Source organism: Lactuca serriola, chromosome 7 (genome assembly GCF_051521515.1).
Source record: "Lactuca serriola cultivar US96UC23 chromosome 7, Lser_US96UC23_V15, whole genome shotgun sequence".
Taxonomy (NCBI): Eukaryota; Viridiplantae; Streptophyta; class Magnoliopsida; order Asterales; family Asteraceae; genus Lactuca; species Lactuca serriola.
In genome coordinates, this window is record NC_136414.1 from 80635341 (window position 1) to 80660680 (window position 25340).

A 25340-nucleotide genomic window follows, 5' to 3' on the forward strand; every position below is an offset into this window, starting at 1 on the left:
GTTACTGAGTACATTTTTCCTTTTCGATTTACCTATTACCTGAGAATACAAGTATTTTGAAAAACGTCAACATATGAAATGTTGGTGAGTTCATAAGTAATGTTTGAAATATAGTGGTTTGTATTGTTTTGAAAATCACCAAAAAATCCGATATTTTCTGAAAAGAACTTAGTATAAAAAGTGTGAAGATCCGTAAGTATGCTTGTTTGTTTCTATAAATGTAAAAGTACAATTTGTAAAACTCGGTATGTAACTCGTAGGCGTATTAATTGAAAACCCTAGGAAAACCCGATGTTTTCCTAATACTTTGCATCAAATGATTTATGTCTTGTTATTTCGTTACGACAGGTGTATTCGTTGAGTCCCGGTGACGTTGAATTAATATGGATTGTGACTTGTTATAAACACACATTAATGAAAATGACTAGTTTACAACCATACAAACGATCCCTTAGGCGTCGATCGCACTATTCACTTAATCCAAACACCCGGACTTCATGTAGCCCCACAACCGAGGAGGAAAAGAGGGTGCGAAGCCCCGATATTTTCCGTAAGTCGTTCAAGGCTATCGTGAATGCGAAGGGCCCTTAGCCCGACTCGTATTTGGTGAATTCTCGACTTTACTAGCAGCACCAGAGGGCCCTTGGGGTCCAACAACACAAAGCCTGTAAAAGTCCTTTTACACGAAATTAGGTCATATAAGACCCAACTACATGTAAGCGAGTTTCCTTCGGGCCTAAAGATCATGTCATTAGGCTAGCTAGGCCCAACAAACACGATTTGAAACTTTTGGGCCCAAAGACGGTGTATCGACGTCTGGTGTATTCTCACATGTGTATTGACTTCCTGAAATTTCTGCGTGTGTATTGAAGTTTCGTCGTGTTAGTAATTTCGGATTCATTATTGATTCGAGACCGAATCAATTCGTTTGATAACGATTTTTGGTGTTGAAGGTGTATTATAATTTGCTGATAGTCGAGGTGCTAGTATTTCATCATGACGAATTTATTGTTTAAAACATTAGGATGTTTCATTATTGCAGCCCCTTTCTTTTGGATAATTTACACATTTAACCCTTTGTATAAAATAAATTTCTATTTTAGTCCTCAAACCATTTTTCTTGACACTTTAGTATCAAAACTTGTAGAAAAGTTATTTTTCAGCTCAAAGTTATTTGAAAAACAGTTTTAGTCCACCAAATGAAATTTTTCTCGGTTGAAACTCTTATGTTCGCAGTTTTTACACTTTTGGCCCAAAATAGAAATTTTTTGCATTTTTGGTCCCTTTTAAATATGAAAAGCATTTTTAACCCTTGAAATGGACTTGGAGCATTAGTAGTCCCCTGTTTTACAGAAAATCACAGTTTCAGCCCCTCTAATTTGAAAATCTCGCATATTGGGCCGAAAAATTCATTTTATGAGACTTGCCAAAAATCTAAATTCTTGATCAATGGAGGAACAATATCACCATTTTTGGCCCAATATGCTTAAAAATTTCACATTTAATCCTTCAAAGAGAATACTTCCAGAAAAATACCTTATTGAAACTGTTTTGACTCATTTCATCCATCAGAATTTGTATTTTGTCATTTTGGGCCCTTTAACCTTATACTTTTAACATTTTGAGTCCAAAAATGGGATTTTTAGCCCAATGAGTTCATATTAACTAACTTGGTTATTTTTCTAGAAATGATTTGTGTGTAATAATATGTTTAACACTTGTTTCATACATCCTAATGCAAATCTCGATTTTAAGGACTTTTTGACTAGTTTCAACACCATAATCACATAAGAACATGTAAACAAACATAGAAATCATACAAAGCATAAATATACTCATAGATCTACACATTTGCTTGTATTCCCCCCCCCCCCCCCCCCCCCAAAAAAAAACAAAACTTATAAAAACCGAAAAATAGGGGGTATGAAGCTCACCTTTGGGTGTGGTTTCGGTTTTGGAGGAGAATGGAAGAAGTTTGATGTTGTTTTCGGCCCTAGCAACTTCTTGAGGAGATTTTCGGACTTAGATGGTTCTAGGGAGTTAGACCATAAATTTTTATGAGTTAAGATGAGATGTTTGATGAATCAAGGAACCTAGATCATAGATTTAAGTATAAACTTACCTTGGATGGTAGTCCTTGTGAAAAATATCCTTGGAATGACCTTAAATCTCGAAAATTTAGAAGAAGGAGGGAGGAGATGTTCTTCAAAACTTAGAGAGGATGAAATGAATTTTTGTGAGTGTATGTGTGTGTGTTCGGCCGAGAATGAGAGAGAGGGAGAAGAAGTAGATCTTGAGGTGACATGTGCATGGAAGTATGGGATAGGTTGCATGGAGAACCAACATGCAAAAATGAGGTGGCTATGAAAGTCAACTCTTCCTTCTTCATGGGCTTGGGCCGAAATTTGAAGAGAAGGAAAAGATTTTTGGGCTTTATTGCCCCCATGCCCATACTAGAGTTAGGTTTGATGATTGTTGGCCCTATAAAATATAAGTGTGATTTTTATACTTTGTTGGGCTAATTTAGGTTAATTATGGTTCATAATATTTAATTTATTTCATTCTAGGCCCAATATGGCCCAAAATGTTGAAATAAATGAACGTGGGTCCAATTAGAGCCCATTTAAAGGTTCTAATCTCATGATAGTCAAATTGGAAGCTTATTGGTCCATTGAGTCCAATAAGGAAGTCCTAGCCCAAAATGGACCTAACAAGAACTTCTAGGGTTTCCAATTGCTTGTTGACTATTTGTAGTACTTGTATGGTGTATTGGATTGAAGTTTTGTTGTCATAGAGTAAGCATCATACATGCTCTTAAGTTTTTGATTCTACATTTTACTTAAGTGTAGTGATTACAAGACACAAAATTTCTAGTTGTGACATCGATCCATCCCGGGGCCACTAGGATGTATTTGGACCTGAAGAGAGACTATTGGTGGCCCTGTATGAAGAAAGATGCTGCGTGGTTTGTGGAGAGGTGCTTGACCTGTTGCAGGGTTAAGGCCGAGCACCAGCGACCGCATGGCAAGTTGCAGCCACTTGAGATTCCCCAGTGGAAGTGGGAACAGATTTCTATGGATTTTATCACCAAATTGCCGAGGACTGCGAGAGGTGTCGATGCAATTTGGGTGATCGTTGACCGGCTGACGAAGAGCGCTCATTTTCTTGCTATCAGTGAGAGCTCTTCTGCTGAGAGGCTGGCAGAGTTGTGTGTGAGAGAGGTAGTATCGCGGAATGGAGTACCGATCTTGATCGTGTCGGATCGAGATGTGCGTTTCACTTCCAGGTTCTGGAAGAAATTCCATGAGGAGTTGGGTACGAGGCTGCATTTCAGTACCGCATACCACCCACAGACGGATGGTTAGAGCGAGTGGACGATTCAGACGCTCGAGGACATGCTCAGGGCGTGTGTTGGACTTCGGAGGAAGTTGGGACACGTATCTGCCGTTGGCTGAGTTTTCTTATAACAACAGCCACCATTCGAGTATCGGTATGCCTCCCTTTGAGTTGTTGTATGAGATAAGGTGTCAGACTCCCATCTGCTGGGGAGAGGTCGAGCAACGAGTGTTGGGCAGCACTCAGTTAGTACTTCAGACAACAGAGCGGATACAACAGGTCAGACAGAGGTTGTTGACAGCTCAAAGTCGCCAGAAGAGTTATGCGGATAGGCGACGGTTCGAGCTTGAGTTCCAGGTGGGAGACTTCGTACTCCTGAAAGTATCTCCTTGGAAAGGAGTGATCCGATTCAGGAAGAGGGGCAAGCTGGGGCCCCGGTACATCGGTCCGTTCAGAGTGACCGCGAGGGTGGGAAGAGTAGCATATCGTTTGGAGCTACCTACGGAGTTGAGCCAGATTCATGATACCTTCCACGTGTCTCAGTTGAGGAAGTGTATAGTCAACGAGACGGCGGTGGTACCATTGAAGGATATTCAGGTGGATGCCAGCTTGAATTATGTTGAGAGGCCAGTTGCGATTGTGGATCGTAAGATCAAGGTTCTGAGGAACAAGGAGGTGCCCCTAGTGCAGGTCCAATGGCAACATCGGAGAGGGTCCGAGCTGACTTGGGAGCCAGAGTTAGAGATGTGCGAGCAGCATCTAGAGTTATTTGTGGAGTAAGACTTCGAGGTCGAAGTCTGATTCTAGTGGGGGAGAATTGTAACATCCGGAATTCCAGGTATTATATTTTATCATTTATTTTTGGGAAAAAGAGAGGGACGCGACGAGTTGGGTCGTAGACTCGTCAAGTAAGACCGCGACTGCTGACTGGATTAATGAACGGACTCGACGAGTCGGAAAGGGTGGACTCGACGAGTCCGCGCTGTGGAATGAAACCTTAATTCTCGGGGTCTGTGCCCTATTTAAAGGCCTTTATGGCCTCCATTTGCGGCTACCAGTCCATAGAGATATACCCTAGCGATTGTGAGCGAGTTGTGAGAGAGTTTGGGCCTTTTGATCATTTTTGGTGTGATTTTGCGAAGGAGAAAGTGTTTCCAACAAGGGGAGGTCAAGAGGATTGCATTCCAGTGGGTTTTCAGCTTGGATCTTCAAGTTTGAGGTAGCTATTCGATCCTATCCTTCTGTTTTGCTTAAGGGCATTGAATTTAGGGTTTTCTATACCCTTTTATCGATTGTTTAATTGTGTATAGTGTCTCATTGAGTGCTAAACTCTAGATCTGGACCTTTTGAGGCCCAGAGAGCCTGAACCATGCTGCTTTTTGTGGTTCTATGGAGGAAATGGACCTAGGTTTCCATATTAGAAGGGATTTCACCAAAACAAGCCTTGGGAGCATTGCATGTGTAGCAAGATTCGACCTTTACGTGTTTATTGGTCATGGGGAAGTCAAATCTATAGATTAGAGAAGCAGATCTGACCTCAAGAGGTCAAATGAGTGTTGTCATGGGAGGAACTCGCCGAGCCCATAAAGGACTCGACGAGTCGAGTCGGGTTGCCCCACGATTCGCGACCTGTGATAACCCATTGAGTGTAGGGTTGACTCAGCGAGTCGAGTGAGGACCAGGGGCGAAGGGGACACGCATGTACTTGCCGAGTCACACGAGTACCCGACGAGTCTGGTCAAAGTTTGACTGTTGACTTTTGTTGACGTTTAGGGGTTTGGTCAACAATTAGACCGGTGGACCATTTGAAGGGTAAAATGGTCTTTTAGCAGCTTCCAGTGTCATCTGGAATGCTCTCGCCTTCGGCTTTGGCGGAATGTTGGGTCTAGCTGCCTCCTTCTTCTTCGGGCAGTCCCTCGACATGTGTCCCTCCTCACCACAACCATAGCAAACTTTCTTAGTGAGGGTACATTCATTGGCATAGTGCCCTGGCTTTCCACATTTGTAGCATGTGTTCGCTACCTCACATTTTCCATGATGCTTCTTCTTACATTTTTCGCACCATTTCGCTTCGCCTCCACTTCCCCTCGAACCAGACTTCGAGAACTTGTTTTTCTTATTGGACCCTGAAGTTCCATCGAACTTCCTCTTTTCACCAACATCTATCCTTTCCAGACCCTTTTCCTTCTGCTGGGCCTCTACATTCTTAGCTGCACGAACAATCGTTTTCAGAGTAGTTGCCATTTTGACTGTCGGACCAAAGTCGGCAGGCAGTCCATTAGCAAACCTCTCAATCTTGGAGAGTTCCGTTGGTACTAGGTACGGAAATAACTTCATTTTCTCAGTGAATGCAGTAGCATAGTCATCTATGCTCATCCTCCCCTTCTTCAAGTTTTGGAACTCATTGTTCAGATCAATCAGATCTATCTCTGAATAATACTGCACCCTTAGTTGTTCCAAGAACTCCTCCCATGACATTTTTAGGGCTTCTCCTCGTGGCATAGTATTTGCCAACAACTTCCACCAACTCAATACTCCAGTCTTCAGTTGTCTAACTGCAAAGACGGTCTTCTGTTTGTTGCTACAGTCGCAACTTTCAAATACCATCTCCATTTCGGAGATCCAATCCATTATCTCAACAGGCTTTGGGCTTCCAGAAAGACTTGGCGGCTTGGCACCCAAGAAGTTCTTGTACATTCGCCCATCCTTGTTGTTTCTCATTTCCGGGTCGTTCCTTCGTTCTCCTTGAGTCCCAACTTGACTCATAATGCGACTATTGTTCCCTTCCTCCGATTGCTCGGGAATCAATTCGGGTTCCTCAATAGGTAGGATAGGTTCATCCCTATTATCATGCAACATATGTCGCATCTCATCCCTTTGTTCGGCTAACATAGCCCGAATCATGGCTTGCACCGTAGCCATTGTTATTGGTTTTGGTGGTGCTGCTACAACAGGTATTTGCTCAATCACTGGCGGTTGATTCCTGTTTTCATCCGCGTTTCCAACGCCACTCCTTGTTCTCACCATTTTTGATCTACACACCGAATAAGGTGAAATTAGATCCTCATTCACGATAGATATTCAAATCATCCTTATTACTCCGAAACGTTTACATGCTAGTTCTAATAACGTAGGCATACGCTTAGAATCCTACACATATAAGGTTTCCAGATCCGGTCGGCAATAGACCATAGATTCGAACAAATAATATCATATATGGCAACATATAACATTTAGCACATAAAAACATTTTAGGCAACTTTCCTAAAATAAACTAGTGCTCGTGTCTAAAACATAACAGACACACATCTCAAAATTTTACTTAGCATTCTAAGTTTAAGTCTAGAAATCCTATAAATTCCTAGTTCGCTTAAACTAATGCTCTGATACCAATTGTGACATCCCCAAAATCACGGCCAGAAAAGACCGATTTCATTTATGCTTTTTAAAATAATTTCAGAGTAAATCCTTTTGATTTAAAAGTGTTGCAGAATTTGTTCTCAAAACAAAACATGATAAAATAATATTTATCAAAGAATTTCATCAAGAGATGCATTTTCATTATATAATCAAAACTCAGGATGTCATGTTCCGATACAGACCATAAAGCATAAACGATAACATTACAAGTCATTCAACAAATATATATATATATATATATATATATATATATATATATATATATATATATATATACATATATATATATATATATATACAGACTTGTAAACAAAACAACTTGATGATTCAACCATCTTATGCCCTCGCGCCACTACCTGTAATACAATTAAAACTGAGTGGGTCAGGCTTGGGAGCCTGATGAGCATATAGGGTTTTCAACCCACAATAAATAAATTATATTTAATTTCACCAACCAATCACTATCCCGATTACCCATTCCCGTTATCCTCACTTTACGTCCCTAAAACAACATCTATCTCAAGGGACCTAATCTAGGATTTTCATCGGGACGGACATCACTGCTAAGGGGTTTCCTCAACAATAGATATCCTAAAGGCAACCATGAGGGGGATAGAGTACACCGGTGAACACATCGTTCACAACACCTACAGGTTATGAACCTGCTAGCGTTCCACTGGACTGTCTAGAAAGAGTCTGTGGTCGTTATCCATACTCTGCTGAATAACTAGATCAACAACAACAGCAACATCGAGGCCTCCCATCTGTTTATTTCACACCAACTATCTACCCATGTTCTACCCAATATATTAGTAGATAAAAATATATATTTTTATACATAGTTTAAAACCTGTATAGCATTTTCATTCAATATATATTCCACATAACAGATGAGGCACACCCACATAACACGTATTTCATAGAAAGCAATTCAGATCTATGAGATGGAAGAGAGTGAATATACATTCACACACATAACAACAAAATTATACACATAACACGTATTTCGTATAAAATACTTCATAATCATGCGTTAGAAGAAAGTAACTACGCACTCACACATATAAACAACAATATACTTAATACACTCGAACCATACTTGTATTATTATCGTGTTTATGAAAGGTAGTATACACTCACTTGATCAGAAGATGATCGGACAGCACTACGGCTTGTAGAAGTAGTAATCCTCAGCAGATCTGGAAGATCTCTACAAAAATCGAACTTCTCGCGGGCAGAGCTTCGGCTCGGGAACCGCACTTCTCGGGATCTTCGGGATCTCAGGACTTGCTTCGGGGCTCGAGAATATTACCGGGGCTTCGGGGTATTTCTGGCACGCAAATCGATTCAAAACGGGAGAGAGAAGAGAGAAAATAGCAAAAGTGTCGGCTGCCCTCGCATCCTATTTATAGGAGGCTGGAGCCTCGGAGTACGCGGGGTGTACTGGTCCGAAATCGTCACTACTTACGTATCCGAAGTGCTCGAGTGCGAGTGTCGACATACCTCGGTGTACGCGGGGCATACACGAGTACGCGGGGGGTACTTCGGATGAGTCCGATGACTCCTCTTCGGATAATGTCGGATTTTCCAATTAAATTTAAATACAAATTATTTAATAAACTCGGAAATTCATATCTTCTTCATACGAACTCTGTTTTCGACGTTTTTTTATATCCACGCGAAGGTGAGACTACGCTCTACAACTTTCGTTTAGACTCCGTCGGCTAATTTTAACTTTATTTTTATTATTTATTTTTAATAGGCCGGGACAGAAAAACTTCGTTATAAATTCATAACTTCTTCGTTTGACGTCCGTTCTCGCCTAACTTTTCATCGCTTCGATACCAACAACGAGACCTTCTATCCTCGTTTAGATTTCTTCGGCTAAAGACCGCTCGATCTCAAATCGAGTATTTCAGGTTGCATACCGCTAAGCCGAAACTTCGATAAATCATAACTTCCTCATACGAAGTCAGATTTGGGCGTTCTATATATATTCGGAAACCTCGTTTCAACTACTACAACATTATCCAAAGATATCAAGTTTATTTTACACTTTAATTTTGACGCTTATTTTTATTCTTAATTAATCAAACCACATAATTAAGCAATTAAGCACAAAACACATAATACTCAAATAATATACTTCTATTATTTCAAAACGGGTTACAAAGGTTAACCTAGACGATTACATTGCTAAAAATGGCAAGCCCGGAAACACAGGCGTTACACACGATTATCGGGGTTGCTTCGACAGGAAAGCATTTTGCTTGATTACCGGGTTGTGGTTCGAGAACTATTCCTCCCCCCCTCGGTTCTGATTTGGCACAGTTTTGAGATGTATGTCCATTTGTGTCGCCTTCACATTCGGTGAGAATGGTTGACCTTATGCATGTGTTCAATGACTTACTTAATCAATTAGGTGATGCAGACGCAGTGAGAGTCTCCCTTCTGTATATGCTAGAGCAGAGAATTTTGGAGAAATAGCCTCGACAACGGTTCCTAATGAACTTGCAATCATCTCTAATTTAGACGACTTTAATAGGTATACAGTTATTTACATACATTATATGAAATGATACATATACTTATTAAGTGCAATTGTTGACACATGTACCCATAGGGTAGAGTGATATGGGATTTCACTTACAAACAACTGCATACAGTTTTTTGATGAGATTGATGAGCATTTGCACCCCACCCAACCAAGAGTCGGTAGTAGACATACATATACTGTGCAGAGATTTGTCTATACATTTAAGGTATGTCGACTATTTTAAAGTTAACAAACGAATGTTAAAGAAAATCATATTATGTATACTATGGGTGATAACTGATAAATATGAAAATTTACAAAATGGAAGAGAGTGAAGATGACATTTTACAAAGTTCAAAGTTGAGGGGATTAAAGTGACATTTTATAAAGTTGAAGGGTAGAAAATGTCATTTTATTGAATTTTTGATGTTTGTATTGACATACAAGGTTGGTACCGCTAATTAATTCCAATTCATAATGCCCTATAAAAATGTATTATATGTGACATGACTCATATGTTGGAAATATACATAAAAATAAGCATGAAAACATACATAAAACTTACGTTGAAATGTAAGGAAACTTGAACTTGACTCATGCGTAGGAAATGTACATAAAATTAAACAAGAAAACATAAAAAAAATACATCAAAAAAAGAAAGTAATCTTTTTTTTAAAAAAAAATAACAAATGGAAGTTCTAAATTTACATCGAGGAAAAAACATCTATTTAAAAAAAATGAACTAAAGTTTTAAATTTACGTTGAGACGATGACCATCTCAAATTTATATTGACACATACATAAAAATAAACACATAATTAATTAGTTTTTTAAGTTAACGAACATAAGTTATTAAGAAAAATTAGAGTATATTTTATTGGGGTAAACATGAAAGTTTAGAAAGTCGAGGGGATGAAAATGATATTTTAGAAAGTTTGACAACGAGGAGGTAAAAGTGACATTTTACAAAGTTGAGGGATCGTATCTGTTGGTGGATGGGGCAAACATTAAAGTTTAGAAAGTCGGGGATGAAAGTGACATTTTAAAATTTTAAAGGGTGGTAGGTATAGAAAAATCAGATTATATATACTGCAAAAGGTAACTACCAAAGTTTAGGAAATAAAGCTGTAAAAATAACATTTTAGAAAGTTCAAAGTTTGAGAGGGAATGACATTTTACAAAGTAGAGGGTGGAAAGTAGGTATGAAATTTAGAACCGAAAAACCGAAATGGAACCGATATAACCGGAATATGCTAAATATATATTTTTAAGCCATTTTATATTTGTTATCTAGTTTATCAACTAGTTTTTACCAAATGCTATTATTTTATTATTATTTTATCATCTACAAGCTAACGTTAAACACAACCGTAATCAAACAACCATATTTGATAAACATTCAAATACCCATCCAACTTATCATGTCACATGACTAGTTTAAGTTTAAAGCCTTTGATTTCTGTAACCATTGTCCCCTTATACCATCATAAAAGATAAAACTCACAATATATAATGAACCCAACATGACCTCATATCAATCCTTCTATGTATATTTTCTTCAAAAATGTTTTTTTTTTTTTTTTTTTTTAATTTTTATTTTTATATCAACCATGCCTATGAAACCATTCCATATTCGCCTTTTGTTTTGTCCACTCCTGTTTGGCATTGGTATGACCATTGCCATTACAATGGTTACAACATTATTTTCCACTTTCCCTGCTAAAAAGTGAATACAAGACTGTTATTTAGAAATACTCAAACAACGTCGTAGTTTTCGATATAAAAATCACTTTCTCGATTTAATGGCTTTTAAAACCACTAAAAATGATGTTTTGAGTAAAAAATAATGTTTTTAAAAAGAAATAATAAAATGACATAAATTTTTGTGGTTACGGGTTTAGTGAAAAGTAGGTGGTTTTATCATTTATGGTTGAACATAATTATATATACCTGTACATGATGATATTAAAACATCCGATTTTCCTTCAACTGCTGCTTTAACAAACTATGTGAGGGTCAAGCTTCCCACTGCAATAGCTTGAATGAACAACCAAAAGTTGTTGCCTCCCTTTCCATTCCTCTCCAAGTTTCAATGTAATCGGGTATTCCACTGCTGCCGCCTCCACACAAAGCATATGCTTGTATTCATCATCTCCAAAATCAGGCATAGCCTTCGCCTTCTTATCCCATGGATTCCAAACCCCTACAAAATATATATTATTATATCATTTCATTACCCATGCAAACAAAGTTTCCCAAAAAATTTCTGCACATTGTTGTTAGAGTCTCAACAGTCAGAGTATTTGAAAATTTTCTTGATCTTACCAGCATCAGGAAGGCCATCTTTCCGAATGACAAATGTGCGTTTCTTTTCATGATCAATGATTGCAATCTTTGTTGGTGTGCTCAGGTAAACCTTGTCAATCTGATCATAATAAATAACCCTACATAAGCCTCTAAGTCTAACCATGGAAAACAAAACATTTTCAAGAAACAAAAATCATTACTTCTGATTCAAAAGTTATTGCATCCCCTTGTTCTGTAAATCGCTCCCGATTCTGCAAATTGTCAAGATAATCCAGCGTCTCCAATCCTTCTACACGGATTTCACTGAAACAAGACAATCAAATCTTTTTTGCAAACACAGCTAATTGGGAACAATTAAAACATGATATTGATACCTGATATCTGAAACAGAAAAATAGGTTTTATATGCAACAGTGAAAGAAAATGGTTTTCCATCTGTGTTTGTATTTCTGACACGAGATGTTAACAGCAAGTCTCCAACAGGTCCAAGACTAACCCTCAATCGGTATTCAAAGCTACAAAATAACAAAATGTAGTTTGAACTTTGAATTGAAGCAATTGAAAGACTTGTAAATAGCATAATGTCTAGTAGACAAAAGGGGTGCAATTAAGATCACCTGTGAGGCCATGTCTTCAAATCATCTTCAGTGGATTTGAAAATCAAGTCAATGAAAACTCTATTTGTGGGATTAGTGGGGAAGGGAGGGGGGTCATTGTCAACACTCCATAATCTGTTTCTTGCAAATCCATGTAGTTCAAGAGAGCCTACATTTGAGAACTGCATTCATGAAGCAAGTCTGATCATGTCTATGATATATCCAAATTTTTTTTAATGAAATAGCCAAAAAAGACAAGGAGGCACACATACGTGAGGGAAGCATATAGGAATTCCCCCTCGTATTGGATTTGGAGGCGTGAAGGTTGCCTGCAATGTAAAAGTAAACATTCATTTCTAAATTATGGAAGATAACACAAGGTACAAATAGATTCAAGTCTGCATTAGTATTAGATTCTATAAGATTTGTAATACCTTATTACTCATAAATAGCAACTCTTCACCTTGCTCATTTTTCCAAGATGTCACATGTCCCCCATAAAGATATACCTGTAAATGACAAACAGCAAAAAGCACTAAGGACATAAGTCCACATTCAACTACAGAAAGAGTAAATCCATCTAATCACATGTTTGCAGCATGTATATATAACTACACAATTTATTTGTACAGAACAATGTCTGGTACACCATGTTATGTGTCTTTCTCTTGAGGAGGTCAAGAGTTGATGATAATTTCTGTTCATCATCATTTGGTTATCAATGGCAGGTAGAGGATATTGCTATTGCCCGAGAGTTGTAGGAAATTAAAAAGTGTATGCATGATCTATAATACATAAACCATTTTATATCTTGTTATTGCACCATAGCCATCGCATAAAGAGGTCAAAATAACCCAATAGATCAAAACTTTCGTCTATCAAATATACATATGAAATACACGATTCACACATTGCCAGAACCAAAAAGAACGAAAATACACATACACCTGGATGATTTTAAACATGAATTCCTCCTAAAACAAGAATGCGCATCTAGATTCAATTGCAGAATCGTCACATATTAACCTAATACGACGTAATCTACGTTTCATACGCTAGATGATCATCATTACGAATAATATTGTATATCAAATCAATCAACAATGCATGAAGAACAGGACACATACCACAAAATGATAGTAAGCGTAGAGGAATTGGAAGGAAATAGTTGGATCAATTATTAAGTTTACGGACCTCAACAGAACTGCCGTGGTGTTGATGGAGGACAACTTTTTGGAGGCCATTAATGCCATCAATGATCTCAACAGATCGGTTGCCGGAGGTGGAAATCTCTTCCGTCATTCGTCAAATTGCGTTTATAATCAATCTAGTGGGAAATCTCACAAGAACACCACTATATTTATGTGTTTATGAATCTCTTGTAAGAAACCGTTTCGCTCTCTTCTTCTCCGATAGCGATTAGAAATTGGCCAACTTCCTTCCTCCGTAAATTTACGATATATAATATGTACTAGGAGTGAGACCATGCATTACATCGGTTTATTTAGAAAAAATTAAATATGAAATTTTAACAATTTGAAAAATATGAATTTATAAGAAAAATGAAAAGAATTTTGAATTACTAAAATTAATGATATTTTAATGTATTGAATACACTACATATATAAACTCTTTTAATAAATATCTTACATATATATATTATCTTACATATTAAATGAGGAATTTTAATTTAATAAAATGAAAAATACAATAAAATGACAAGTGGAAAATAGAAAATTCAAAATTTTTAGAAAATGACATGTATCCAAATAAATGAGAAGAGGACATGTGGCAAAAAATTCTTTATTTATTAAGGAGGATTTTTGGATATATTTATTTTATATGACTAAATTGAATATACAAAAGTTAATTATAATGTATTTTTATAATTGATTTTTTTTAAGATACCAATCATACCAACAATTAACGGACCACATTTTCAAGCATGCCCTAATAATATGTCGGGGTAAATGAAAAAATAGTAATGTATAGAGGTTTTGTATATCTTGTTATATTTATATTTTCAAATTAACTTTTTAGAGCATTGTGATTTGAAAAATATATTATTATAGGTTTATTTAACCCGATTTAAAAGATAGCAAGTTATCAATTGATATAATGAGATAAAAAAAATACAATGAAAACTTTGAAAACCAAGCACACTCACGGATCTCATTATAATAAGATAGAAAGAGGTAGATATGGAGAGTCATGCCTCCACATGGAGAAAACGATTGTGTCACAAAGATTACCTCTAACTCGTGTTAAAGAAAAATATAATGAAAACTTTGAAAACTATATTGTTTTTTTTCTTGGTATAGTCCTTTATAAAATGCTCAAATACATATAGTTTTTTCCCAATTTATGCCAAAATGCATTTAAACAAATACGATGTTCTCTACAAAATTTAGTATTTATTTTTCAATGGCAAACAATGTGCAATTTATTAAGTTTCTTAACAATACAGGAAATGTATATCATTTTAATCGAATCTTATGTAAATAAAAAACTATTGTATTGTTGAATGGACACTTTTACATTTACTTGCTATGACTAGCTCGTTGAAAGTCCAAAATAGTTTTGCTACCTTCATCCATATTTTTGCAAAATCAGTATTATTAATTTCAAATAATGAATAATCATGAGTAAAAGTATTAGGGATTTTCTAATATGTGCCCTAAGAAGTATTAATTATGAAAAATATTACCATAATTAAATTCGAAATACATTTATTATGGAAATTATTAATGCACTTCATATTTAATTATGGTAACATTTCTTATAATTAATGTATTTTATAATTAATTATAATAATATATATCATCAACTAATGTTACTTATATATGCCCTTAGGGCACATATTAGAAAATCCCAAAGTATTATTCAATAAAATTCACAGTATCATTCATATCCACTAACAAAAATAAACATATCCGGTATCCACGATTGACCATCTATAACTTTCGTGTATATATTTCTTTCTATCTCACACTAGAGTGTCTCTTAAATTTCTGGTGATGAAATGCATTATATATCCACAACCTACTGAGATGTTACTTTGAAAACTTTAGTATAAATTATTGTTATGATAACATTTAATAAATTTGAAATTATTTAGATGTTATTAATAACTTAAAAAAGCAAAAAGTGAGATAGATTCGCCGCATACATGTCTCGCGTTAATGAATAAAATGACAACACTTTCATGTTAAATCAGTTATACAAAAAAACTAATGCACCAGCCGGGAATCGAACCCGGGTCTATACCGTGGCAGGGTACTATTCTACCACTAGACCACTGGTGCTTTGATGTTTTAGCTCTCCCGTCAGATCTATAAATCCTATTTACCAGGGATGTAGTAAATTGGTTTCAACACATACGTTACTTTCGTTACCCTAAAAACGTTATAACCTTTTTCAATTTTGTCCTTTCTTGATTTCCACCGTCTATTTTGATTCTGATTAATTTTATTGTTCTTTTTTTTAGAACTGACATAAATATATTTAAAAAATTAGCAAGAATTTAACAAAAATTAACAAAGTTATAGAAACAAAAGACCGGTCATGCAGGCATCCAATCCAACTAAAGTTACATATTTTTAATTCTTTTGCTAATCCAAAAATTGAAAATTGTCTTTTTTTTTTTTTAATTGATTTATATGGTTTTGCCGCTAAAAATCACAATGTTGTTTCGAATCGCATCAAAAAATTTACTTTGACTGCCATTAGCCTTCATATCGTCCGTTAGGGCTGTTAATCGGGTTTCGGGTTAAACGGGTCGGGTTAGTCGGGTTTTTCTAGAAAAACTATTCACCCGAAACCCGACCCTAATAAGGTACGGGTTAGTCGGGTTCGGGTTAATCGGGTTTGTAGGGTCGGGTTAGTCGGGTTGAAGTTGAAATGTAAGATGAATTTATGTTGTGTCATTTTAATACATAATCCACATATATAGAGACTTAAAATGTAAAGTTGGTATTGGATATGAATTTTTGGAGTTTCTTTTACCATATTAGTAATGTAAACAGTAAATAAAATTCGTAAAATTGTTACAACACAACCGTACTGCATTAAGAAGAGAGGAAAGTTATGTCATTTTAAACATCTCTATACATAGTAATTTTACTATCTGGTTTGTTTAATTAGGAAATATGTATTAGTTGTGAAATCTCATGGGATCTTGAATTCATGTCATTCAACGCAGTAAAAAAAAATTTGGTAATAAATTCTTAATTGGGTTAATCGGGTTATTCGGGTTAACCCGACTAACCCGAATTATTATTAGGGTCGGGTTTAGGGTTGATTTTTTCAAAACAATTCGGGTTTCGGGTCAACCCGACTAACCCGAGTTATTATTCGGGTCGGGTTTAGGGTTGATTTTTTCAAAACAATTCGGGTTTCGGGTCAACCCGAATAACCCGATTAAGAGTTCTGACCCTATTAAACCCGACCCTAATTACCTTATTCGGGTTCGGGTCGAATCGGGTTAATCGGGTTTGGGTTTTTTTGATACCCCTATCGTCCATCCACAAGATCCACCTATCCATAATTATGAGAGGGGCACACACCCTACCATCTCGCAATGAGACGCCGTTTAGTTAGCTAGTTATGTGTCTGGTCTTTATCTTATTTTTTTTGAACTTGGAAGGTCTTTTCTGTTTGTTTTTTGTTGCACGCTTGGTCTCTGACTTACCTAAAAAGACTATTTTGTTATTGATTGATTTATTTATTTAAATAAAACATCCCAACTCCACCCACCTCACCTTATTTTACCTAAAAGGACTATTTTAATTTATTTAAATGAGGGCATAATAGTCCTTTTAGATAAGACAATGACCAAACGTGTAACAAAAACAAATAGTAGGGACCTTCCGAGTTAAAAAAAAATAAATTAAGGACCAAACGCACAAATTACCCAAAACCATAGGGACCATTCGTGTAATTTACTCTTTTTTTTTAGAAAATCTCTTTTTGGTCACTTTTGTCTACAGGTGGACAAAAGTTTCCTTCGCAGATTGTTTGACTTTTAGAAGACCACAATGTTAAAACATCTATGCATCCTCTCTCCAAAAAGACATGGTTCAATGACTTTTAGAACACATCTAAGCCAAAGATCCTCCAATAAGCTTGCTAGGCCGAGAATAGCATCATACTTCTTCCATTCTTCTTCAAAACCGAACCCACAAACTCAATGTGAGTTCATACCCCCTCTATTTTTGGTTTTCATGTGTTTTATGGGGGAGAATACAAGTAAAATGTGTAGATCTATGTGTATGTGTATGTTATGTGTGATTTCATGTGTTTATGTGGTAAATGTGTAACAAAAAGAATAGAAATTTGAGATCTATGGATCTAGGAGGAAGATAAACATGATCTAATAAGTATTACACTAAAACAAGTCAAGAAAAATTACCTTCTAAGATTTAAAAATATACATATTACAACATAAAACCCATTTTTGGGCTAAAATTGGCAAACAAACAAAAGTTGGGTTGAAAAATTGCCATTCACGGTTTTATTAAGGGCTAAAAGAGTCAAATCAGTAAAAATAAATGTTTTTATGGATGTCATACTATTTTAAGGGCTAGAAGTGTAAATTGTAGTTTAATGGGCCAGATTTTGGGCTTTTCGGCCCATTAAGCCCTAATTTGCGAAAATTCCAATTTTTAAGGGGGTGAAATGATAAAATTCTCAAACAAGGGGTAAAAAGGGTTAATGAAACTAATTCAGGGGTCAAAATGATGTATTTTCCAAACAAGGATAAAAAATGTAAACTTTTTGGATTTTGGACCAAATTTGTAAAAGTTACAAAAAGTTTGGGCTTAAACCGAAAAACAATTTTCTGGAAGGGCTGAAACTGATAAAAGTAAATTTTGAGCTAAAATCATCACTTAAACAAAGTCTATGGGTCAAAAATGACAAGAGAATGGTTTTTAGGGCCAACAATGTCTTTTTATATATATATAAGGGACTAAAATTGTCATTTGTATTAAAGAAGGGCTGAAAAGGTAAAACCAATATTTTGAGTCATTTATTCTATCATTAAGATATTTGAGTCAAAATTCCAAACCACAACTTATGAAAAATGACAAGATGATTATACATAAATTTCCAAATATCGTTATAAACGACTGTCCGGTCTCGTATTGACACAAATTTAACAATTGTTCAATTAAACATTTCCGACATTTATACTATACCTAAAACAAGTAAACATTAAATCCTTTGGACTTGAAAGTTCCAAACATGCTTATTGGGCCTTTGTGACCCATTAACATGATTTTTGGGACCAAGGGATAATTATAAATGTTATTGGGCCTTCTATGACCTAATTTCATATTTAAGGGACCCTCATTGGCTTTTAAGTGCTATTGGGCCTTAGTAGCCCATTAACATTGCTAGTAAGGTCAAAGTAAATCAAATGCGAAATGGGTCAGCGTGTCCTTCGTATAATCAATAGCCATAAATAATACGCGAGAATAGTAGAATCTTGTAATCATCTTCTCCTCGTTTATTAGGCCTATTGTCAATCCAAGGAAACAAATACGGGTCGATAATCAATAGTAATCAAAGTCAATTGGGATTTAGTGAGTAATAACGGGTGACACCAACGTGTGTCGGTCGTAGTCTGTAGTTATAATCAAAGTCTCCTAGAGGGAGAGTGAGAGTTTATGTATAGATCTATACGAGGGTGACTCCCCCACACCTCAGCTGTTCGCTACAGTTAGACTCGGCCAGTCTACAGTGACAAAATCTTAAGATCAATTCTGGCATTCACCAGAGTGTCAAGACAGACGAATTAGTCATTATCATGCATGGTTATAACAACTCACATAAATAAATCCAATAATAATCAAGTAATCAAGATAAATCAAAATCATTCAAGGGTGGGATAACAATATGCACAGTTGTACGATATTTTGTTTATTTTTGGAAAACATCGGGTTTTCCGGAGAAGTTCAACAATTTTTCACTGGTACTTTTAATACGAAGTTTTTCAACTATACACGTTTTGAAATCATCATGCATATATTTACGGATTTTCACACTTTTATACAAACAATGGTCTTTTCAGAAAATATCGGATTTTCTGGGTTGTTTTCTTACAAATTACACAAAACATTTTCATATCAAACCTACTTATGAACTCACCAACATTTCATATGTTGACCATTTTCAAAATAACTTGTATTCTTAGGTAACAGGTAAGTTGAGGAGTAGTACCAAGTTATGTTAGAGTGTTGTGCTTTTGAAAACTATCAAACAATTTATGTTATGGATTTGAAATGTTAAAACAATGTATTTGATGTGAACAATGTCAGTTGTAATATATTGATGCATGGTGATGCTTATGTTATGATTCATGTATATTCATTGTGATGATATTCAAATTTAGTCACGTGAGCCCTCAAACGTTTCCGCCGTCTGGTTCGGGGGTGTGACATGAACCATAATAGTCCATAGAAAGGTTCCCCGGTTCGCCACAAAATTAAGGAGATCTGTCACACCATTGAATTGAGTAGTAGGTATTTCACACCATTTTAGAATCCATTGTTGGGCCTCCATCGCAAATCAGCAACTGATTAGAATATGATCACATGTTTCTTTTAAATTAGTTGAGTGGTAAATCTTATACAATATATCTTGACATCCTCGGTTCGAGTCATACCCAATATAACTCTAGGGTTGTAATTGGAAATAAAATTGGGCATTTTCAAAAAAAATTAAAAATAAATCAAAATGTCAGCTGTTTCTTTGGGTTAATATTAACTTTATGATGTGGGGGGTTATTGTCGTCAGCATCATATGTGGCTTGGATTGGCTTGGATTTGTCAGCGACAAACATAGGCCTATGGTCCTCTTTTTCATTGAGAGTTTAGAAATGTTAAATAAAAATAGCTAAGTATCACTTAGGTTACTCAGTATGGTCAACGTTGTTCAAAGGGAACAACTATGTGAGCATAAATCTTTGTCTTCTTCACAACACCATTAATAGTGATGGTGTTTCAAAGAAAAACATTGTTAATGAAGAAGAAAACTAGAGGGTAGAAACACGTTAAGGGGTGTTACACTGGCAATGGGAAACAACAAGAAACTAAGAGGAACGGTGTTACGACCGTTATCACGGCGTTACGAAGCTTCCACGTTAGCAAAAACTACCTTGGGCATATACTATAAGATTTTGCAAAGTTAGTTGGAAAGACGGATACTAACTTTAAAAAAGCATGAAGTAATGAAATATTAACATATTTTTTAATTATGTTATTTAGTTTATTGTTTTTTTTTTTTTTTTTTTTTTTTTGTAAATACTTTTTGCTTAGAATAACAAAATTATCACAATGCACTTTGTCTTTTTTTTTTTCATTGTTATAATACCGTGTAAATATTAAAATTAATGCATCGTGTCTTTTTTTTTTCATTATTATAATACTTGTGAATATTAAGACAAATAAGAAGACTGTCTGAAACTAATTGCTTCCAAATTAATAGATAATCAATTTGTAGATTTTTAACAAAATTAAAGGATGGAAATCAAATATGAATTAAACTAAAAACAAAACAGATTCGGGGTGCATTACTTGCAAAAAGATTGCATGCAATATGATAGACATGAGATTCACATGATTAATTAAGTTTATTCGGGTTGACCCCGACCTGAAAAAATTATATAAAGCTAACCTACAACCCGACCCTAAATATATTTTGGGTTAGTTGGGTTAACGCAAATAACCCGATTTTGATTTCAGACCATATTAAACCCGACCCTAATTATCTTAGAGGTCGTTTGATAATGAACTGATTGGGTTCGTTCAACAAAATTTGGCTGACTCGGTACCGTTGTAGATCCCAAATTGGCTGACTTGGTCAGTAATAGCTGACCAATCTCCTGATTTGGTAAGTACAAAAAACATAGCTGACCGGAAAAGAAACCCATTTGCCCTTATTTGCCCTTTGTTCTACTTCTTCCTTTCTGGTCAATCGAACCTGCAACTCTCTCGAACTGCTCTCTCAACTTCTCCTCACATTGAGGATTGAAGGGTCGATCAGAAGGGTGGATTTCAATCGATTTCATGATTCTTCTTTTTATTTGACTCCTAATACGATCATTCCATTTCACTCAAGTCCTACGATTTGAAGAACTCTTCATAGAGATTTTTCTAATCAAAAAACATGAAACCAGGGCTTTTGATATTTCCTTTCATTTTACGGTACATGATGCAGTGCTTGTAGTATATTGGTTACTTATTCATTTCTAATAGGTGTGAAATCGTTGTAGACTTTTAAACACATCAAGAAAACATGTAAATTTCTTGATCACAAGACAATCTCAATCAAATGTGTAAATTAAAAGTAGAAAGGAATTGGAACAAATAGTCAACGTGAATAATCCATATATTTGCACTATGTTATGCCTTTTTATGTTGTTAGATTTAGTTTGCATCTTGGGTTTTAATTTATTTTTGGCTTTCTGATGTAGGTGTTGAAACTTGAAAGTTAAGAACAGTGATGATGGGTGTTGGATGAATTGATATAATTTCATATTGGGTGTAGTTTTTGGAGTAAACAAATTCTACTAGGCACTTGCTTTCAAAGATAGGGGAAGGACCAGAAGCCTTGGCAACCTGATGGATATTTTTTTTTGTTTTGATGAATCTCTATTCTATATGGTGCTTATTTTGTAATGTTATTTCTTTTGAATGTTTATGAGCTCAAGTGACAATCTTTTAAGCTGTAACAAAGATTGAAGAGATTATTACGTTAGCTCTAAAGAAACATATTTACGAGTATTTTTAACTTGGTTTATCTGTATGTAAATTACATCATTTTTTTCTTGTGTTATATTTTTATACGCATCTTTTTTGTAGAATAGTTGTAAATTACTAATATTTTGTAAATTACATTATAATGTTATAAATTAAATGCTTAATGATAAAGGAATTATTATAAAAAAATATATTTTGAGATTAATATAGTCATTTTACATGGTCATATGCAAAATCAAACAGCAAGTTTAATGTTAACTCATTCAGAACTTCTAACCCAGTCAGCTGTAATCCAGTTAGCAACTATCAAATAATCCCTTATTCGGGTTAGTGTCAGCTCGGGTTAATCGGGTTTGGGTATTTTTGACACCTCTAATTGTAAGTGTTAAATTATATATTTTAATTAAATAAGTGATTCGAAGTGCTCGTAACCTTGACATAATAAAAAACATAATTCATTATTGCATGTTTCATATATATTATCAAATCATATGTCCATGTCACGACCAATTCTATCACTACCCCAACCTCCTTGTCACGAACATTTCTCTGTGACTACGCCAACCCAACAGGTAACAGATTAAAAATTACCTAATTTCACAAAAATTAAACAAAATTGAAAGTAGAGTTTTTAAACACTTAAACCACTTCAATTAACATTGAAAAACTTAGCACAACTCGAAAACCTAGACTCCACAAAACTTTAGGATTTTACAAGATAAAATTCAAACGTACATGTCCACATGTTAAACAAGGTAACATCTCTCGCTTTTAACTTTGTCATGCACCATTCACCATCTCACGCATGGGATGTGCCACCCAAATAAGACTGTCGATATACTCCACAAATTTTTCCATGCTGTCATTTCCATGACAAAATTTGTCTAAGATTTTAGCTTTCCTTGCAGTTGGGTCATACAAAACAATACGGAAATCATCATCTACAATAAGAACCTCATTGTGTGATGTGAATCCATAACCTACACCACTCGGTAAATGCAAATGCGACATTACATAGTGTTTCGCCCATGATTCAGTCACCCCATACTCATCCATCACCCACACCTCACATACATCATCCTCCTCATACCATGACATCACACAAAGCTTTCCCTCCAAACCTCCTAAAGCATTCGAGCGTTTGCTATCAAGTACAGAATCTGGAAAACGTATCTCACGGAATGTCTCTGAACCCAAATCAAATGCCACTATCGTTTCTAGCTCCTCCTCCTGATCAAGAATAAAGGCATGCCAATGAAGATATCCACCATGCCCATCTACACTAACGACGTCGCAATTGATTAGCATTATGACGTGCGATGGTAACCTTTGAGAAACAAACTCCCATGAACCTCTTTTCATGCTATAAACCTCAACTTGCAGCCACTCTTCAACAATATGTGGTAAAGTACCGGTAAGGCCTATAATCTTAACAACTTTGTAATCCTCTGTTTTTGGATCAAACCCAAACCGGAAATAAATTTCATAACTATGATCACTGGAGGGTATATAATGTGGTGGGAGAGTTGACACGGTGGAAATAGAATGATTCCAAATTTGAATGACATCATAACCGTAACGAGAGCATATTAAGCCGTGAACAGAACCGATGACTCTGATGCTGCTGGTAGTATGTCCAGATTTGGGATTAACCGCAGGGAGTTTGATGAAATTAGTGGGTTCGGGATATGGAGATCGACATGGGTGTACAGTGAATGGTTCAGGGTCAGAAGAAGATGTCTCGTTGTAGAAGACCAAGAGAAGTCGATCCTTGTTATTGATGGAATGATGGAGGTGGGATTTTATAAAGGATGGATGAGATAAGAAGGCATTCCAAGATTTCGAGACGGATCTCATTTGAGCAACCTGTTTTGCCAATAATCGGATGAATATGTTTACCAAAGCATCATCCGGGAGATTTTCCATAGTCGTTGGGTGTTGAATTTTAGACCTGTAGGATCAGTATAACAGATATCAGTAAAGTCACCACCAAGAGCATTAATATTTAAAAACAACAGTGTGTTTAGGAGTGTACTAAAAGAAAGACCAACCAAGTAAAGGTTTTCTGTTTGCACATTTGTTGTAGCTCTGATACCCCGGTGGAAGCAGAGATGCTAGTAGAATTTGCACCTTCATCTGATACTCCAGTTGAATTCTTCAGTTCATGAAATCAAAAGTTATATCAAGGTTTCAAACATTATGGTTGGATAAAGCTTCAATACAGAGACCTAAGAATATACGTATTCCTAATGAAGTTGTAAGAAAAAAGTCCCCTCCATCTACTTTTGATAGTTAATTGTAATGACTCTTGAGTTAGACTTAAAACTACTAATAAATGAAGTAAAAAAGTAAACATCAAGAGAGCAACTTACATTTCGCCCAGCCTCCTGAGAAACACTCTGGGGTTCTTCATTCATCTCTGGGGTCATAAGAGAGGCAAGTACACCATCAGCAGAAATATTCAATTGAAGTAATACAAAAGCTATTTATTAGTATGAATATATCGAAGCTCATATTTACAACAAGAACCATTGCCGCTTATCACTTATTAATTACCAAAAACTAAATTCTTGCATGAACTATGACGTGGTAAAATAAATGCTTTTCTAAAGTCGAAGAAGGAAACCTAACCAATTGAAAAAAGATGCAGCAATCATCCAATGAAACAAACTAAATACTTACCAAGCAACAACAATCATAATACCTTGCGATAGCCATAACAATTAGCATCAACACTACAGCCAAATAGACCCCAAATATTAATAATTGTTTTAATCGAAAGAAACAGTGTCGAACCTGGACGAAAAGGCCTCTTACGGGGTTTTTCTTCGGCTCCACCGCTTTCGTAGCGAGCCCTTCCATCGTTCACCGTCGCCATAAACTTAAGCTGGAGAATTGAGGAGATGAATACTGAAAACTAGGGGGGTTTTCAGGGTCCTAATAGTCATAAGAAAAAAGCCTAAACCGATACAAAAACCGACGTGTGGTTTTTATGTTCACAAAACCGACCATCGGTATGATGCGGTTTACCTAGAAACCATTATGTTAAAATTTTAAATAATTATATATGTCAAACTTCAAAAATTAAAATTTCACGCCAAAATATCTTTAACCTTATAAACATTTTTTTTTTTTACAAAAATACCATTTTTTTTAATTTTTTTGGTAAAGTAGTCACATTCTTTGGCACCTATTGTTCCAGAGAGTTCTCCAGAATTCGATTTCGAACCATTGTTCCGGAATACATTTGATTTTTTTTTTTGCGTGTAAGTTTTGTTTTCATAAAATGTAATACATTGTTTCGGAATATATTTGTAATACATGGTTCCAGAGTATAATGTATAAGTTTTGCTTTCATAAAATTTATAATTTTTGGTTTTATAA

At 35.6% G+C, this 25340-nt stretch overlaps 2 protein-coding genes and 1 non-coding gene across 4 annotated transcripts; all 3 read right to left on the reverse strand.

Annotated features, from left to right (window-relative positions):
* Positions 1 to 10859: 10859 nt before the first annotated feature.
* LOC145062061 (putative glucose-6-phosphate 1-epimerase) lies at positions 10860 to 13608 on the reverse strand. The gene is made up of 9 exons (XM_079009677.1): positions 13390 to 13608; positions 12630 to 12704; positions 12468 to 12524; positions 12217 to 12377; positions 11974 to 12114; positions 11800 to 11902; positions 11618 to 11717; positions 11243 to 11495; positions 10860 to 11011 (listed from the first exon to the last, which is right to left on the reverse strand). The coding sequence occupies exons 1-8, from the start codon at positions 13495 to 13497 to the stop codon at positions 11290 to 11292; spliced, it is 951 nt and encodes a 316-aa protein (XP_078865803.1). The 5' UTR covers positions 13498 to 13608; the 3' UTR covers positions 10860 to 11011; positions 11243 to 11289.
* A 1821-nt stretch (positions 13609 to 15429) lies between these two features.
* Positions 15430 to 15500, reverse strand: TRNAG-GCC (transfer RNA glycine (anticodon GCC)). The gene has a single exon. It is a non-coding gene; the product is annotated as a tRNA-Gly (tRNA).
* A 7084-nt stretch (positions 15501 to 22584) lies between these two features.
* On the reverse strand, positions 22585 to 24918 carry LOC145063367 (F-box/kelch-repeat protein At3g06240-like). 2 transcript variants are annotated; one of them, XM_079010970.1, is made up of 5 exons: positions 24774 to 24889; positions 24639 to 24691; positions 24329 to 24375; positions 24008 to 24111; positions 22585 to 23907 (listed from the first exon to the last, which is right to left on the reverse strand). In XM_079010970.1, exons 3-5 carry the CDS (start codon positions 24371 to 24373, stop codon positions 22737 to 22739), a joined length of 1320 nt encoding a protein of 439 aa, XP_078867096.1. In that variant the 5' UTR covers positions 24374 to 24375; positions 24639 to 24691; positions 24774 to 24889; the 3' UTR covers positions 22585 to 22736. The 2 variants fall into 2 exon arrangements, with proteins under 2 accessions (XP_078867096.1, XP_078867094.1); XM_079010968.1 differs by lacking the exon at positions 24639 to 24691 and having other exon boundaries at positions 24753 to 24918.
* Positions 24919 to 25340: the final 422 nt, after the last annotated feature.

Bases quoted from the DNA above. Each gene is read 5' to 3' on its own strand.
- LOC145063367 (XM_079010968.1), bottom strand. From the start codon at position 24,834: ATGGCGACGGTGAACGATGGAAGGGCTCGCTACGAAAGCGGTGGAGCC. The intron at 24,112-24,328 runs GTAAGTTGCTCT...CATGAACTGAAG, and splicing joins CTCAGGAGGCTGGGCGAAAT to AATTCAACTGGAGTATCAGA. The intron at 23,908-24,007 runs GTTGGTCTTTCT...CTGATCCTACAG, and splicing joins AAACAGAAAACCTTTACTTG to GTCTAAAATTCAACACCCAA.
- LOC145062061 (XM_079009677.1), bottom strand. From the start codon at position 13,497: ATGACGGAAGAGATTTCCACCTCCGGCAACCGATCTGTTGAGATCATT. The intron at 11,903-11,973 runs GTATCAATATCA...GTCTTGTTTCAG, and splicing joins TTTTCTGTTTCAGATATCAG to TGAAATCCGTGTAGAAGGAT. The intron at 11,718-11,799 runs GTAATGATTTTT...TATTATGATCAG, and splicing joins CAATAACTTTTGAATCAGAA to ATTGACAAGGTTTACCTGAG.